Source organism: Schistocerca serialis, chromosome 2 (assembly GCF_023864345.2).
Source record: "Schistocerca serialis cubense isolate TAMUIC-IGC-003099 chromosome 2, iqSchSeri2.2, whole genome shotgun sequence".
Taxonomy (NCBI): Eukaryota; Metazoa; Arthropoda; class Insecta; order Orthoptera; family Acrididae; genus Schistocerca; species Schistocerca serialis.
In genome coordinates, this window is record NC_064639.1 from 988,484,679 (window position 1) to 988,504,044 (window position 19,366).

The 19,366-nt window shown below is 43.6% G+C and overlaps 1 protein-coding gene across 1 annotated transcript in view; it reads right to left on the bottom strand.

The window, feature by feature from the left end:
* The window catches only part of LOC126458416 (DCN1-like protein 1), a 46,928-nt gene that overhangs the window by 27,107 nt on the left and 455 nt on the right, over nucleotides 1-19,366 (bottom strand). The window contains exons 2-4 of the mRNA XM_050095447.1: nucleotides 19,144-19,357; nucleotides 18,892-19,060; nucleotides 18,062-18,275 (exon numbers count right to left, since the gene is read on the bottom strand). Of these exons, the coding sequence (XP_049951404.1) occupies nucleotides 18,062-18,275; nucleotides 18,892-19,060; nucleotides 19,144-19,357 (597 nt within the window). The remainder of the gene's footprint in view (nucleotides 1-18,061; nucleotides 18,276-18,891; nucleotides 19,061-19,143; nucleotides 19,358-19,366) is intronic.

Below are 19,366 nucleotides of genomic sequence, written 5' to 3' on the forward strand. Positions count from 1 at the left end.
CACTAAAAGTAACAAAAGAGGACAAGAAAACAACAGAGCGATGCTAGAAACAAGAAAGCAGATTACAGTGGCTGGCCAACCACAAGAATAAAAAGGAAAAGCCAGCCGCTCTGCAACACATTAAAACGTCCACCCTAAAAGCACTAGGGTGGAGGACACAGAGGGCCAAAGGACATGCGCTAAGACTTAGATCAAGTGATAAAACCCACCCTCACGAATACAACGTGAAACTGAATCAGCCAGTGAGGCATTGTCAGATAAAATGAGTGGCAACGAGTCCAGTAACCCAAGATTTCGTAGCTGGGCAGTCAAAGTGGGACAGTGTACCAGAATATGGGCCACTGTCAACCAGGCGTCGCACCGACAATGAGGCAGGTCTTCATGGCGCGAAACGTAACCACGGGTTGTCCAAGTGTGGCCAATGTGGCTCCAGCAGAGGACAACAGATTCCCTGCTACAGGCTCGCAAGGATGACTTCCACATATTCGTAGTCTCCTTAATGACACGCAGTTCGTTGTGCGTACTGTTATGCCACTCTGTCTCCCAAAGCCAAAAAACACTGTGGTGTAAGTCAGAATACAGGTCAGGTTCAGAGATGCCCATCTCCAGATGCAGTTTCCGCATAGCCTGTTTGGCCAGCCTGTCAGCAAGTTCGTTGCCTGGGATGTCGACATGTCCTGGGGTCCACACGAACACCACTGAATACCGGGACCGGTCCAGGGCATAGATGGACTCCTGGATGGACGTCACCAAAAGAGGGTGAGGGTAGCTCTGGTCCATAGCTTGTAGACTGCTCAAGAAGTCAGTACACAGAAGAAACGATTCCTAGGGGCATGAACGGATATACTGAAGTGCACGAGATATGGCCAACAGCTCTGCAGTGAATACACTGCAGCCATCGGGCAAGGAATGCTGTTCAATATGGCCTCTGTGGACAAAGGCGAAGCCAGCATTACCATTAGCCACCGAGCCGTCGGTGTAAACCACTTCAGAGCCCCGGAACATTCCAAGAATCGAGAGGAAGTGACAGCGGAGAGCTGCAGGGTTAATGGAGTCCTTAGGGCCACACGAAAGGTCCAGGTGAAGCTTCGGCCTACAGCTACACCATGGAAGTGTATGTGAATGGACCTCGGGGAGAGGAAAATGCGTGATAGAAATGCATGACACACATCTTCATAGCAGAAAACTGCAGAGACACTCAATACAGAGCCCCGAGGGACTCAATTCTCCTGGATATGGATGGAACTATGGGAGGCACCAACTTGGACATGGAAAGTATGTAGTGACAGGAAGTTTTGGATAAAAATTGAAAGCTGGTCCCGGAGACCCCACTCATACAATGTGGCAAGGATATGATGTCGCCAGGTTGTGTCATATGCTTTACGTAAGTAAAAAAAGATGGCAACCAGGTACTGGCGTCTGGAAAAGGCTGTTCAGATGGCAGACTCATGGGACAAAAGATTATTAGTAGTAGAGCAACCCTGGCGGAAGCTGCCCTGACATGGAGCCAGTAGGCCACGTGACTCCAGGACCCCACCCAAATGTCGACACACCATATGTTTCAGCAGTTTACAAAGAACGTTGGTGAGGCTGACGGGCTGATAGCTATCCAATATCAAGCAGGTTTTTACCACGTTTGAGCACCGGAATGATCATGCTCTCCAGCCATTGCAATGGAAAGACGCCTTTGCACCACACCTGGTTGAAGATGATGAGGATATGTCACTTGTAGTCAGATGAGAGATATTTAATCATCTGGCTGTGGATCCGATCAGGCCCAGGAGCTGTGTCGGGACAATGTGCAAGGGCACTGAGGAGATCCCACTCTGTAAATGGGGCATTATAGGATTCACTGTGGCATGTAGTGAATGAGAGGACTTTCCCTTCCAGCTGCCATTTGAGAGTACAAAAGGCTGAGGGGTAATTCTCCGAAGCAGAGGCTCAAGCAAAGTGCTCAGCAATCGCGTTTGCGTTGGTAGATAACACGACCCTTATGGTAACACCGGGAACACTTGTTGGGGTCTGGTACCCGAAAAGACTTTTGATCTTTGCCCAGACTCAGGAAGGTGACGTATGGCACCCAATGGTCAAGACGTATGTCTCCCAACACTTCTGCTTCCATCGTTTGACGAGTTGGCGAAAGCGGGCACGGAGCCGTTTAAAGGCTATGAGGTGCTCCAGGGAAGGGTGCCACTTATGCCGATATAGAGCTTGCCGACACTCCTTAATTGCTTCAGCGGCTTCCGGCGACCACCAAGGGACTGCGTTACGCCGTGAGCACCCAAAAGAGCAAGGGATCGCGTTTTCTGCCGCAGAAACAATTACTGTAGTCACCTGCCCAAACATGATATTGGTGTTACCGTGTGGGGGAAACGGTGACAGCAGAGGTGAAAGTTTCCCAGTCCGCCTTGCTTAACCCCGTGGTGCATGAATTTCACTGCAGTGGACAACTTTTAATGGTCAATTCTCTGGCAGTTTCAGTCACGAGGCTGCAAACGCATGCAGGACACAACGCCAGTAGGGAGTGCCCACTGCAGTGAACTGTGTGCATTTGTAGCCTCAGGACTGATTGAAAATGCCAAAGAAGCGACCATTAACAGCTGTCAACTGTAGTGGATGCTATGCACCACAGGGTTGAAGCCCATCTGGTCATGCGTCCGTGAGCCTGACACCGGGGCAGTGACAGGAAGATGGGGAAATGGTCACTAACACAGGTTGTCATGTGCTCTCCAGTGAATAGATGGGAGAAATCCTGGGCTGCTAATTGATAAATCAATGGCTGAGTAACTACCATGAGCCACAATGAAATGTGTGGTGGCCCCAGTATTTAAAAGGCGGAGGTCAAAATGAGACAGTAAAGTTTCGACATCTCTGCCTTGGCCAGTAAGCAAGATGCCACCCCACAGGGGGTTATGGGCATTAAAATCTCCCAAAAGTAGGAAAGGTTTAGGGAGTTGATCAATCAGTGCAGCTAATACATTCAGGGGTACTGCACCATCTGGTGGAAGATATACATTGCAGACAGTTATTACCTGCGTCATCATTCTGACAGCCACAGCTTCAAGAGGGGTTTGAAGGCGCACAGTGTCACTACAGACTGAGTTTAGGACATAAACGCAAACTCCACCTGACACTCAATAATAGTCGCTACAGTTCATGTAATATCCCTTATAGCCACGGAGGGCAGGGGTCTGCATTGCCGGGAACCAGGTTTCCTGGAGGGCAAAGCAGACAGCAGGTGTAAAGCTTAACAGTTGCCGTAGCTCAGCCACGCGGTGGAAAACCACCGCAATTCCACTGGAGGATGACACAATGACATCATTGTGAGACTGGGAAGGCGTGGAACATTCAATGAGGCAGTTTACACCTCAGAGTCACCTGCTGCCACTGAATTTTTGTCTGAGCAGCCTATATCCATTGTGTCTGAGGATCTGGTGAGATCTAGGTCCTCAGCAGACACCAGAATCTCCACCCCATCCTCAGATGCAGAGATTGTAGGTAGTGATGGTGTGGGTGCCACCGCAATTTCCTTGGTCTTAGAGGTCTTCTTTTTGGATTTCTCTTGCTGCTCCTTGGGTTTCCCTGTCTGGGAGGACTTCGCTGGCTCAGTCTCCTGGACTGAGGATGAGCAAGAAGCTCTATGACCAGCTGCTTTTGAGTTCTTCAGCCTCTGGTGGGTGTCATCTTTCCCACTAGCAGAAACCTGGGAAGGGAGTGATCCAAGGGGCCCCTTCCTAGCGAGAGAAGCTGAAGACTTTTGCTTCTCCAGCTTAGAAGTGGGGACGGGTGTCCCTGATGGTCGGGGAGGGGGTGTTGCTATTGAAGAAGGTGGTGCAGGAGCAACAGGGAGGGAAATGTTCCCCCCCACCCACCCCTCAATCAAGGGGGTAGGTGAAGTCTTCCGGCTATGAGAGGTGACAGAGGTTGGCAGAGCTGATGGTGCCAGAACTGTTGTAGCAGCAGCGTGACACGATGTCACACGAAAAGGATGCAGGCGTTCAAAATTTCTCTTAGCCTCAGTATAGGTCAGTTGGTCCAGGTCTTGTACTAAATGATTTTCCTTTCTTTCCGGAGAATCCTGCAGTCTGGTGACCAAGGCGAATCGTGCTCTCCGCAGTTGACACAGATGGAAGGCGGGGCACATGGAGTATTGGGATGTGATGGATGTTCACAACCTCGACATGATGCTGGAAGTACAGCGGGAAGACATATGGCTGAACTTCCAGCACTTAAGGCACCACATCGGGGGAGAGATATAGGGCTTTACATCACATCAGTAGACCATCACCTTGACCTTCCTGAGCAATATCACCCTCAAAGGACAAGATGAAGGCACTGGTGGCAACCTGATTATCCCTCAGACCCCAGTGGACAAGCCAGACAAAATGTACACCTCGCCGCTCTAAATCGGCGGCCAGACTGCAAAAGAAGGTCCCTGTGAAATATGATACTATGGACCATATTCAAGCTCTTATGGGGTGTGATGGTTACAGAAATATCCCCCAGCTTGTCGCAAGCGAGTAACATCCGTGACTGGGCAGAGGAAGCTGTTTTGATCAAGACTGACCCAGATCTCATTTTGAACAATCCCTCCACCTCCCCAAACTCGTCGTCTAAATGCTCAACAAAAAACTGAGGCTTCATCATCATGAAAGATTCGCCATCAGCTCTCGAACGTACAAGGTACTGGGGCTAATAAGATCCGCTGCCATCCTTAGCCTGACGTTCCTCCCATGGTGAAACCAGGGAGGGGAATGATTTGGGGTCATACTTCTGTGTGTTGAATTGAGCTCGTGAACGCTTAAGAGACTGCTGGTGTTTCACCACCAGCAAGAGATGATGGACTTCACTTCACCACGTGTCATCCGCCCTGATGCCACCCACTCCGACCAAGGGGACCTCCCCATGGGCGCCACCAGCCGCAACAAAGGCCACCTGTCAGGATGGCCATTGCCAGAAGTCCTAGTGCCCCAGGGGGATGGGCATCTACCCCATGGCATATGTGCGGAGTTAATGGCAAAGGCATCAGCAGAGCGATCCCTGTCTGGTCAGGGGGCTACAACCAACAGGGTACATGGCGGCCCCACCATAACCGACTGGCTACCATGCTGGATATCAGCTGCAAAGAAGTCCATGTTCATCGTTGATGCAGAAAGCGACACTGCATAGTGCATGGTGGAAAATGCACCCAGGAAGGTGTTCTCACCCAAGAGATGGAGAATGAGCAGGAAAATGTGACAATGAGAAAGTGGGCTAAAGATCTCAATGCACGATGGGCACTAAGCACCATGTAAGGCACCCTTCCCCAATTGGCTCGCTCTTCGGGAAAATTTTGAAGAATGGAGGTCAAAGCCTACAGGGGACCATCACATAAAGGCCGAAATGTGTGAAACTCCTTTTAATAGCCTCTTACAACAGGCAGGTATATCTCAGGCCTATTCTAACCTCCAGACCAGCAGGGGGAATAAAACTAAAATCAAAACACACTGTAACTCTCCCAGAATGCATTGATGCAATTTCCATACTTATTAAGTGAATAAGTTTGCCTCTTTGCACGTGTTGAATGAATATAAGATTATGAGCGTGTTCTGCGTGGCATATGTCAACTCTGTGCTGTGCTTCCACTTTCTCCTGTTGAAGTGTCAATCCTGAAGTAATTTTGGACAGGGAGAATCGTCATATACCAAGGCTGAGGATACGAGACCTGATCATCTGTCCTCCTTCCTTCTAAAGACATTAGAAAAACTGGTTGAAGTTGATGTTAGGGAAAGGATGCTAACAGAGGTTCCTTTACATGTAAACCAACACGCATATCAACCAGGCAAACCACGTGAAACAGTACTTCTCCAACTTATTGGGAAGGTGGAAAAAGTACAACACTTTCAGGAACTGGTCTCTGCATCTTCCTGGATATTGCTGGGGCTTTTAGCAATACAACCTTCGGATTCATGGCTAGAGCTGTAGCAGAGCAAGGAATTACGACCACCATATGTAGGAGGTTTAAGACAATGTTAAATTGAAAAAAGGGAGAATCCACCATGATGAATGAAAAAATGGTGATCAACATCAAGGAGGGGCTTTGTCGCCACCCCTCCCCCCACTGAGGAACATAGTAGTGAATGAACTTATTGAAGAGCTAAATACTAGAAGGCTACTTTTGGCAGGGTTAAGTAGATGGCTTAGTCACAGTAATACTTAGCAAATTTGGTAGTACTGTTAGAACAATGGTACAATGTGCACTGAACATTGTGCAAAATTGGTGCAGGAAACAGGATCTAAGACTCAGTCCCAAGAAAACTACTGTAGTACCATTCATGACAAAGTACATCCAGCACAAGTACAGGAATCTTAGACTTCTTGATGAACTTTACCTGTAGAGTGGGTAGTGAAGTATCTAGGAGTAAGCCTGGATGGGAAACTGCCATGGACCCCTCAAATGAAGGTGAAAGTTACTCTTATGAGCACTAGAATGGCCTGTGGAAGCCACTGGGGTCTAAACCCCAAGATTATGTACTGGACTTACACCACTGTAATAAAACCTATGATAATTTATGTGGCTACAGTATGGTGGCATGAAGTAGGACAGACGTCTGCTAAGGAGCTTGGCAAGTTGCAACGATTGGCCTGCTTAGCTCCAACAGGTGGAATTAGCAGCAAACCCACTGCTGGAATGGAGACCACACTACACACGCCCCTATTATAACACCTTTGGATTACATTGGAGGCAGTGGCAGAGAAATACAGGCTAAGAACTGGAAATAACTAGATACCTTTAGGGTATCGAGAATTCCACACATATCAGGAATGTGGAGAACATAGGAACAGTTGGGGAAATGCTCGCTGACTATACAATATTATGCTTCAATAAACGTTTCAATGTAACAACTGGAAGTACGGTCCATTGGAAGAACGAATCATGAACACCATACAGGAAACATAGTCTGGTTTACTGAGGGGCCAGAGACAAAGGCACTGGGGGCGGGGTTTACAGTGTTTGTCCAGCCTCGAATAGAGAGATCAGACACACTAGGGTAGCTGCACACGGTATTCCAAGCACAAATATCCGCTATCAGGAAGTGCACAGAGAAGAATTTGTGTAAGCACTACAAAGATCGTAGCATAGAACTAACAACAGCCCAAGGGAACTTTAAGAAACACCAACACACAATGGGTGGAGAGAGGGAAGCCCTTAAGGGCAGGCTACGTGGTGAGGGTGATGAAACTGCACCACATCTGTCTTCCAATGTGAAGTGTTGGAGATCAAAAGATGCAGGATATTCAGATCATCAAGTCTTGAAGAAATTATGTCTAATAAAGAACTAGTAATGGGCTGAATACTGCTCTTGAAGGATACTGATTGGCCTTGCTAGAGTCACAGGGAGTGAAACTGCACAATGAATTCTGCTCTGGTGTGGGCAGTAGTGGGCTGGGGCCATTTTTGTTTTTACCTCCTAGTTCAAATCAAATCAATGTCTGGCATATTAAGCCTTGGTTACTTGATAAAGTATAATTGGCGCCCCCTGTGTTTTCCTATCACCAATTTTTGCTAGTTGTCTAAATTTGTGTTTTAATTACGTACACACTCCTTTTAATTTTGTTCTTATCTTTGTGTTATAGTTACGTATCATTTGTGAAATGGTATTACTGTTCCAAGGCCCCAGTGGGTTTGTGAAACTAATTAATTCAGAAGTATATTTATTTAATTGTGTTGATATAAATACATTATTTAATTAGTTCTCCTATCCCTTCGCTGCTCATTAATTTCAAAATATTGTATAACAAATGAACTGGATAAATGTTGTATATGTTCAGATCTGTTTTTCAAGAAATTCTATGTTGATGAACTTTGTTATTTTTGTAGAAGGCCAACCTAATAATACTGTTTGTGCTAATAATTGTGTTTAGTCATTGTATAGCACCTTACCACTCAAACCTAGCTGCCTGAACCCTATTAGTTTAACTGATCCAACATGTATGGAGGTATTAAACATGGAGAGGCAGTGACTCTACTGATTTTGCATTAGGTGATGAGAGTTAGCAATGGGACTGTAAAGGGAAATGGTGACATAAAATTTTGTATCTAAAGGATAAATTCCCAGCAAAACTGGGATAAAGAGTGAAAATCGTGCTGGGAATGAACTGGCTTAGTAAAAGCCAAGTCAATGTTTTTATATTGAGAAATGGAAAACGAGTGTGTTGCAAGGGAGTGAGAAGGAAAGTAAAAGTTTGGGGTGATCAGCTGACAGAGGAGTAGAAAGTTTCAGACAGAGGTGTGGCGAGCCACTGTAGCATCAATTGACCAGCAAAATGATGTGGTAAGCTGGATGGAAGAACATCTTGTAGAAGATAAAACCATAGGCCAATAGTACTCAACAATGCTTAAGGAGTGTAAAGACTTAGAACCAGTACAGAGCCAGCACCTAATAAAAGTTTGAAACCAATATAAGCAAGTTTTTGTTGGAAATACCTGGAATTATCCCAGGGTATGGATGCAAATTGAATGCTTGAGAAAATACAATATTTTATGAATCTCTATATCCTATACATTAGAGTATTAGTGGGAAAGTTGGTTGGTTGGCTGGTTTGTTTGTGGGATTGAAGGGACCAGACTACTAGGGCCATCAGTCCTTTTCCAAGAACTTTAAACACCCACAAGGAATAAAAACAAACAATGGAGATGACAAGAGATGACACAGGACAAGAAAGACACAGACCAGAAAAAAGGAATTAAAATCACACCGAGTGTGACAGAGGTTGGCTGACCACAGAAACAAAAAAGGAAAAGCCAACAACCAAGAAACACACTAAAAACCCCAGTCTAAAATAGTAGGCCAAAGGCCAGACTCGACACAAAAAAGGAAACACACTTAGACCAACAATAAAAAAAAACCTGCATGAATAAAACTCAAAACTAAATCCGATGTCGCAACGTCATCTGATAAAAGTGCAGGAAGCGTATCAGGCAGTGCAAACGACTGCCTGAGTGGAGTTAAAAGCGGGCAGTCCAACAAGATGTGGACCACCATCAAAGCTGACCCGCAGCGACATAAAGGTGGGTCCTCGCGGTGCAATAAAAAGCTGTGTGTCATCCAGGTGTGGCCAATGCGCAAAGTTAGGTTGAACCACCACACTAAATGCCAAAGACTGATGAGGCTATGCTAATATTTTCAAGGCTTTTTGAGCAAGGACATAGCACTGTCAAATCTGAAGTGGTGGATCACCAGCCTCTGCACGCAGGCTCCAGAATTGGTCCACCAGGCTCCATTCGATATCCAAATGCCCTCATGGTGGACAGTGTCTAACATCTTGGGGGTAGGAAGTATGTGATGATACATAAAACATGCTGCCACATAAAACTGCAGGAGGCAGGACTTGCCAATTTCCCACACCTTTCTGTTGAGGCATTTCATAACATTCAATAACCTGATGCTCTTGGATCATAGATCTTTCAGGTGCAGGAGCCACAATTTCTTGTCAATAGGCCCAAAACTGCATATTGTCCTTAAAATTTAAAGTACTGTACCCATAGTGAGCCCTGATTGGTTAAAACTTCAAGAGCATGGTTAAGTAGATGCAGTAGTTTTCTCTAGTGAGAACCTAAAACTAGTTTCACCGGGCTAGTTTCCAGCCATCTGATGCTCAACTATAGTTGCCTTGTTGTCACTGCAAGATCGAAGGAAGAGTAGAACACTGTGAAGTTATCCACAAACAATGCCACTGACAGTGATTGTAAACAGACAACACTGTGCATACTGCATTGGCGGGAGGAGGGGGGGGGGGGGGGGGGGGGGGGGGTGGGGGGGGGGGGGTGGGGGGGGGGGGGGGGGGGGGGGGGGGGGGGGACGACCCCATCCTCCTGAACAAGGCAGTCAGACATGGTATCACCAATGCAATATTTAAAAAGCCTGTCATCGAGGAAGGATTGACTAAGAAGCAATAGGCATTCATGTAGCTGCCATTCTAGAAGTTGGGAAAGGATGTTACACCTTCAAGTTTTCAACGTAAAAAAAAAAAAAAAACACCCAAACGACTAAATGGATTTAGCTTACCATTGTCACCAGTAGAATTAAATTGTCAAGGGCACAATGATAGTGCCTGAAACTGCACTGGGAGCAATACAAGTCACTTAGGGATTTGAGGAGCCAGAAGAGGCAGCACTCTAGTCTTCTGCCTACCGCTGGTAAGAGCTACACTCTGGTAGCTGTTAGGGTTGGTAAATCCTTGGCTGGTTTCCATACGGGAATTAATACTGCCTCTCAAGTAACGGGGTATGGTCCATCAATGCGGATCTGACTGAAAGAAGATAGGAGCTTGCCTTTGGCTCCAAATAACACATGATGGAGCATAGTATAATGAATCTGATCCAGTTCTGGAGAGTGTCTTTGGTCGTGGACAGAGCTGACGCCAATTCCCATACGCAAAATGGATAATTGTAGTACTCCTCAATCCATGCAAAGAAGTGGGGCCTTCACATTTCCATACTTTGACAGAACACCTGGAATTCAGGAGTTTGACCAAAGGATGCAGCAATGGTAAAAAATGTTGAGCTAAAACCTGAGCTACATATCTAGGCACATCATCAAGACCCCTTTTCCCTGCCAGGCTGCAGAGGAAGGTGATAACACCCTTACCAGCAGTAGTCCTCACTGATACCCAAACTAGTGTAGTGGAAGTGGACCACTTAATGCAAGTTATGAATTCCTTCCAGATGTTTCTCTTCTGTTCTTTTATCATTTGTCTTTCTTGGGGTTTTGGAGTCTTGAAGGCATGAAAGTTTGGTGCACACGGACGGTGTTTGAAATTGTGCAAAACTGTGTGCCTGGCTCTGATGGCTGAGTGACATACTTCATTCAACCAAGGAACACGTTGTCATCTGAGAAGGTTGTTATAGACAGTGGAACGGAATTGGTGGCAGCCTGGTGTACCAGTCTAGTGATATGATCCACTATCTCCCCAGTGCATATTCCTGCTGTTCGAAGACTGTACCACAGCCACTTTGGTCTTTATAGCAGCCATCTTCATGGTCTCCTATCAACCACCATTCCATCCAGCAGATGGAGCCACACTGGAACACAAATCTGTGCTCGCTTTCCATTTGACACAGTCTGCAAGAGCTAGAGAGCAAAAACAAAAGTTATTTGCTGAATATGATCGTATACCTGTCGAAAAGTACATCACTTGATCAGAGTTCAACATGCACGCTGCATATTTTCGTGTTACGAAGATATAAATTCAAATTCCACCAAACACCGCATGTTACTTTCCAAGGTATTGAAATCAAGATTGCGGCGAGCTTTTGTGAGCCAATCATAGCTCATGTCATATGATCTCGCCAGCTGATGACAGCATAGGACACGTGATGTAGTCAGCCAATAGCAAGATCACTCATAAGTATCGCGAACACACAAATAAGAAAAGTTGATGGTTTAAATTAATATACAGTGTTGCTACATGAAAAACAGAGGTTTCACATATAATTGTAGTCTCAAAGATTAATAATCTGCAAGAGAAGCTAAGCTTCCACATATCCGGCGGCTATCCGATTTGGTGAAGACTGCCAGTCTCGCTAGCGGGATGAAAGCAGAGCTCACCATCTGCAGCATCGTCGACAGGACTGACTGCGGACCTTTGGTACAGAGCCGAGTGGAGGGTCTGAATCAGAGGCTGAGACGGTTCTGCGACCGTGTGGGCTGCAGATTCCTCGGCTTGCGCCATAGGGTGGTTGGGTTTCGGGTTCCGCTGGATAGGTCAGGAGTCCACTACACGCAACAAGCGGCTACACGGGTAGCAGGGGTTGTGTGGCGTGGGCTGGGCGGTTTTTTAGGTTAGATGGCCTTGGGCAAGTACAGAAAGGGCAACAGCCTCAACGGGTGCAGGGCAAAGTCAGCACATGCGGGGACCAAGCAGCAATCGGTATTGTAATTGTAAACTGTCGAAGCTGCGTTGGTAAAGTACCAGAACTTCAAGCGCTGATAGAAAGCACCGAAGCCAAAATCGTTATAGGTACAGAAAGCTGGTTGAAGCCAGAGATAAATTCTGCCGAAATTTTTGCAAAGGTACAGACGGTGTTTAGAAAGGATAGATTGCATGCAACCGGTGGTGGAGTGTTCGTCGCTGTTAGTAGTGGTTTATCCTGTAGTGAAGTAGAAGTGGATAGTTCCTGTGAATTATTATGGGTGGAGGTTACACTCAACAACCGAGCTAGGTTAATAATTGGCTCCTTTTACCGACCTCCCGACTCAGCAGCATTAGTGGCAGAACAACTGAGAGAAAATTTGGAATACATTTCACATAAATTTTCTCAGCATGTTATAGTCTTAGGTGGAGATTTCAATTTACCAGATATAGACTGGGACACTCAGATGTTTAGGACGGGTGGTAGGGGCAGAGCATCGAGTGACATTATACTGAGTGCACTATCCGAAAATTACCTCAAGCAATTAAACAGAGAACCGACTCGTGGAGATAACATCTTGGACCTACTGATAAACAGACCCGAACTTTTCGACTCTGTATGTACAGAACAGGGAATCAGTGATCATAACGCCGTTGCAGCATCCCTGAATATGGAAGTTAGTAGGAATATAAAAAAAGGGAGGAAGGTTTATCTGTTTAGCAAGAGTAATAGAAGGCAGATTTCAGACTACCTAACAGATCAAAACAAAAATTTCTGTTCCGACACTGACAATGTTGAGTGTTTATGGAAAAAGTTCAAGGCAATCGTAAAATGCGTTTTAGACAGGTACGTGCCGATTAAAACTGTGAGGGACGGGAAAAACCCATCGTGGTTCAACAACAAAGTTAGGAAACTACTGCGAAAGCAAAGAGAGCTTCACTCTAAGTTTAAACGTAGCCAAAACCTCTCAGACAAGCAGAAGCTAAACGATGTCAAAGTTGGTGTAAGGAGAGCTATGCGTGAAGCGTTCAGTGAATTTGAAAATAAAATTCTATGTACCGACCTGACAGAAAATCCTAGGAAGTTCTGGTCTTACGTTAAATCAGTAAGTGGCTCGAAACAGCATATCCAGACACTCCGGGATGATGATGGCATTGAAACAGAGGATGACACGCGTAAAGCTGAAATACTAAACACCTTTTTCCAAAGCTGTTTCACAGAGGAAGACCGCACTGCAGTTCCTTCTCTAAATCCTCGCACAAACGAAAAAATGGCTGACATCGAAATAAGTGTCCAAGGAATAGAAAAGCAACTGGAATCACTCAACAGAGGAAAGTCCACTGGACCTGACGGGATACCAATTCGATTCTACACAGAGTACGCGAAAGAACTTGCCCCCCTTCTAACAGCCGTGTACCGCAAGTCTCTAGAGGAACGGAAGGTTCCAAATGATTGGAAAGAGCACAGGTAGTCCCAGTCTTCAAGAAGGGTCGTCGAGCAGATGCGCAAAACTATAGACCTATATCTCTGACGTCGATCTGTTGTAGAATTTTAGAACATGTTTTTTGCTCGAGTATCATGTCGTTTTTGGAAACCCAAAATCTACTATGTAGGAATCAACATGGATTCCGGAAACAGCGATCGTGTGAGACCCAACTCGCTTTATTTGTTCATGAGACCCAGAAAATATTAGATACAGGTTCCCAGGTAGATGCTATTTTTTCTTGACTTCCGGAAGGCGTTCGATACAGTTCCGCACTGTCGTCTGATAAACAAAGTAAGAGCCTACGGAATATCAGACCAGCTGTTTGGCTGGATTGAAGAGTTTTTAGCAAACAGAACACAGCATGTTGTTATCAATGGAGAGACGTCTACAGACGTTAAAGTAACCTCTGGCGTGCCACAGGGGAGTGTTATGGGACCATTGCTTTTCACAATATATATAAATGACCTAGTAGATAGTGTCGGAAGTCCCATGCAGCTTTTCGCGGATGATGCTGTAGTATACAGAGAAGTTGCAGCATTAGAAAATTGTAGTGAAATGCAGGAAGATCTGCAGCGGATAGGCACTTGGTGCAGGGAGTGGCAACTGACCTTTAACATAGACAAATGTAATGTATTGCGAATACATCGAAAGAAGGATCCTTTATTGTATGATTATATGATAGCCGAACAAACACTGGTAGCAGTTACTTCTGTGAAATATCTGGGAGTATGCGTGTGGAACGATTTGAAGTGGAATGATCATATAAAATTAATTGTTGGTAAGGCGGGTACCAGGTTGAGATTCATTGGGAGAGTCCTTAGAAAATGTAGTCCATCAACAAAGGAGGTGGCTTACAAAACACTCTTTCAACCTATACTTGAGTATTGCTCATCAGTGTGGGATCCATACCAGATCGGGTTGACGGAGGAGATAGAGAAGATCCAAAGAAGAGCGGCGCGTTTCGTCACAGGGTTATTTGGTAACCGTGATAGCGTTACGGAGATGTTTAACGAACTCAAGTGGCAGACTCTGCAAGAGAGGTGCTCTGCATCGCGGTGTAGCTTGCTCGCCAGGTTTCGAGAGGGTGCGTTTCTGGATGAGGTATCGAATATATTGCTTCCCCCTACTTATACCTCCCGAGGAGATCACGAATGTAAAATTAGAGAGATTAGAGCGCACACGGAGGCTTTCAGGCAGTCGTTCTTCCCACAAACCATACGCGACTGGAACAGGAAAGAGAGGTAATGACAGTGGCACGTAAAGTGCCCTCCGCCACACACCGTTGGGTGGCTTGCGGAGTATAAATGTAGATGTAGATGTAATGTTGATCTTTTTCGCACGTGTTACACTTTAAGATACATCACACAAATGCGCCAGTAAAATTTTTAATAACTATGTAAATGTCATCTTCTGGGCTCAAAATTCTTCTAGATGGTCGTCCTCAAAGAGTTGATTTTTAATTGAGAGTCAAATGCTCTGTGATTTAAGAAATTCATTGTACACTCCGCATATAGTTCACCTTGTGGAAAAGGAAATTTGCTTTGAAAGTAACGCTTTTCAAACCACCATCCGCAATGTTTTCCCATGACCTGTTAGAAACTGATTCGTTTCAGCAGTTACCAGATAGTGCCAGATAACAGGCACCACTGCTCTTGCGCAGCTACGATGACACAGGAAGCCCATATGTTCGTACGAGTAAAACATTAAAAGATCTTGCACTTTGTCACAAAAGAAACAAGACATCAGAGGACACTTCAAGTTCATCAGAAATTGTGAACTATACTAAAATGCATAATTGGGCTTAAAGTGCACATTCATATGTCCAGATTCAGACGTAAATTTTCTTGAGTACAAGTACTGTATTATCTCATGTTTGGTTCTTTATTATGGCATAATGCCACATGAGCTAGAAGATGGAAAACATGCACTTTAAATGCAGGGAACAGTTGAATCTAGCCAACAGTGTGAAATTAAACACTTCGTTTCAAATAAATTGACTGCCTCAGTGCAAAATATTAATAGAAGCCAAATATCTTTAGCAAACCAACAAAAATAACTTCATTGCTCTGCAAGGTGATTAATGCTTGACTGTCAGAAGTGGAAATAAAACCTGAAAATAATAACATATTTTAGCCTTCCGTAATTATGCGAACGTATTTGAATTCATTTGATAGCTCCCGGCCACAGAAATCCATTTTGTTTTCATTTGATGTGAGATTAATAAATGAAGAGGAAACAGCAAAATCACTAAACAAACACAGGTCACGTGGAGACTACCCACCTCTCCACCACAACTCAGACTGCTCTGTGCATCAGCTCCGGATCTACAATATTTCCGAATCGGGGCAATACTAGGTAGTGGCGACCAGACCCACATCTGTAGCCAGAAGTGGGAGAAGGTACTACCCATACGCGACTCAACTGCGCATGCACAAGAGCCCGCCCGCAACTCCTCAAACGAATCTAATGTCAACAGCTGTCATGTCATGCTCATCGTAGGCAACTTGTCATTATGAATCATTGTATAGTCTTTCTAAAGCCTTTGACACACTTTGCTGTTGGCAGACGCTTGTATGAGCACTATGTTTTGTTGTTGTATATGGCAGATTTCCTTTGCGGCTTAAGTTTTATTTTCGTTTTTTCTTCCTCTAGTTAATGTTTTGTTGCTCCAGTATTATCCTGCAGACGTGGGATACAGTAATATCCTTTGTTGGAGTATTGGTTCTTACCAGTCAAAAATCACAAAAATTTAACTCGAAACTAAAACAATGAAACATTCCCGGAATTCTAAAAAATTCCCAGGTTTTTCCCAGATGAAAAAATGCCTGGGTTTTTCCCGGATCTCCCGAGTTGTATACACCCTGTAAAAAGCTAACTGCTCACCAATCACTCCACCGAAATTTTTATGAAATGTGCAGTAATAATATAAGAGAAATGAGAAGGAAATTATAGTTAAAACACTCCAGTGGCTTCAAGGTCATCTCTGACTGACTCAGATGTGTTAGGATAGTGGAGAGAACTTAATATGCCCTTCTTGAGAAAAAACTTGCATTGCATTTGCAGTACTGATAAGTAACAGGCATCAACAAGAAATTTTAAGTTTGTACAGAACTGTCAAGCCATCTAAAGTACTTCAGGCTGATTGTAAAAGTCATAAAAATTTACATCTGCTTGAAGATATGGACACTTCTGCACCTACATATTAAAGTGCGTTATGCAATCAACCAGAATTCGACATTATGCCTCAGTCAATAAATAAAACAAAATTTTCTAAATTTATTACAAAGTTCCTGTACTGAAAACAGTGTGTGACTGAATGAATGACAATTTTTGTGACATTTTCCTTTCTAAAGTCAATTATTTTCCCTCACCACTGTATTATGAAATTATATTCTTCACTGAATGAGAATGTTCATTGCACATAAATGTGTATTATGATATACGCAGTGTTCACTCTCGACACACTTGTACTGTGAGACTAGCCTATTTAAAGAGTTGTCAACAATTATTGCAGTTTGTCACTAACAGCAGTTTAAAAATGACAAAACATACTTGAACAATTTAATGAGAACTAATTTTTGCTAAAACCCATTCCTCATTCAATGAAAGAAGGCAAGTATTTGAGCCTGAAGATGATTGATAGTAAAAGTTGCTTGACAACTCCTCCTAAACCACCAAAAAGTTTCTGAACAAAAGAGAGAGAGAGAGAGAGAGAGAGAGAGAGTAAAAATTAAATCAAATGCAACTGTGTAAATGGTCTGTATATAGTCATATTTTACACTGAGAATTTGCATGGTTGACTGGACACACAAATAACTACAGTGACTTAGACCCTCAATATAGTGACTGTGGTACCACGCATTACTACCATAAATGGCAGGAAGGCATCATCTGAACATGCATCAAGGTGAATAAAACATTGGTACAAAAAGTAAAACCAGCTTTTGTGAATATTGTGGAAAGGTATTAAATGAGCTACTCTGACACACAAACACAGGAATGTGTACAATGGCACAATAGTGCAATTCAACATAATCACCACGATGGACTACATAAGTTATTACTCATAACAAGAATTGTAATAATTATGTCTGTTACCATATGGGTTGCAACGCTATCTCTCTCCACACTTGCAGCAATTTCATCATCACTTCAGGTTATTTGAGGTAAGGACCAAACAGAAGACTTCCACCTGGTTGCCTTCACATTCTTCAGATGACTGAATGAAACATAAATGCACAACTCCCAAAACAATCATACAACATGCTACAGACATAAGTGAAGGAGCATGTAAACGATACTGGACAGCAAGGTATCACTTGTCATGTCATCAGTCATATCGTGAGCACTTTTATATACTTCATCTGGTTGAACAAAATCAAAATAGTTTACAACTGTCACTCAACTTTAACACAAAATATCTTCATGCTTTAATAATCTCATACAACAGCTAACTGAATAGTACACTTCCAGTACCAATAAAAGATGAGCTGCAGACAAATTGTCAAGCCCACTTTACGACCAACAAATCAGCAAAGGGATATTTAAAACTAAAATCCCCATACAAGGACAATTATACAGTATACAAGGTGTTAGTATGATAACAGCTAACCAAGAACACTATCACAATTCCCTTGAAACGGAAGCGTCCAAAGCCTGGTAGCCAAAACAAAACTTACCTGCAGAAACTTACACCACAGATCTAAAAATTGAAATTTTCCTTGTAGAACTATATTCCAGTAAGCAATAGCCATGTCAAGATCTAAGCCTTTCTGTCCTGGATTCTTGGCATAGTTGAATGTAAAATGATAAAAATCTTTAAACCTTAATGGATCCTTGAGCTCATTTTCAAGTGACGGCAGTCTAGCTTTGAGTTTCTCCACACTATCCACCCTACAAATAAAAAAGTCAGATTACAAAGTCAAATTTGAAATTTAACACACATCTTAAAACACAATGCAATTCAGTGTCATTATGAACACTAACCATTAATCACAATGCCTCACAAAACATGAGCATGAATAATATACGAAGTTAATTCCAGCACTCTACAACATACCCCTTACTAAACAAAACTAAAGGTCACATGTTGTTCTATGAATTTTTTTGGCAAAACAACTTGTGGGCTGCTTTCTTTATATAATTTAAACATAAAATTCATAAATACCAGAGCAAAACAATTTAAACTTAGTTGCCATTTTTGTTTGTGTCACTCCAGATGAAGTCATACTACAGACAAACTGCAGCAACACACGCGATGTCTACCATAATATGTGATCCAAAAAGGTCACCAATACCAGTAGATAAATACATATTTTCAAAAGATTCATACAGGAGCTTGCAGCAAGTAAATCACATGTCTATAAATAAATTCAGACTTCCGAACGTTTACACTGACAGATCACAGTCTTTCTGAATAACTGAACACTAATCTAACACAAAAACCTGTGAATCTGCTCTTAAAGTAGCTAAATACAACGAAATGTTTCCTGATTATCACAATGCATACCCCAGTTCTGTCATGCCATTCATGAATTCTTCCTTTGTAAATTCACATTGTGTGGCAGCTTTAAACTTCCACGCAATAATTAGTACAAGCTTGGATTCTGGTGATAAATTTAGTTCCTCCAAAAACTTCATAATACCATCGGCAGTCATCTTGTCTGGCTCCAATGGATCTGGCGATAGAATAATAATTAGAAACTTCTTATGCTTAACAATAGGTCGGCACAAACCTACAGGAAATGAAAATGCATACAACCTCTGTATCTGGAGAATAGCTGCTCCAGCTTCTTCTTGTCAACAGATATCTTCGGTTCTCTGAAGTATACATCAGGATTCTGAAAATAATTATCGGAGGCCAAATCCAACTTCCAATCATTTTGCGATAAGCAAAATATAGCTGTATTTTCCCCAGTTTGAGTAAAAGCTATGAATTTCTTGACTTTGTCTCTCTGTGAAGATTTCAATTTGTGCTGGAAGAC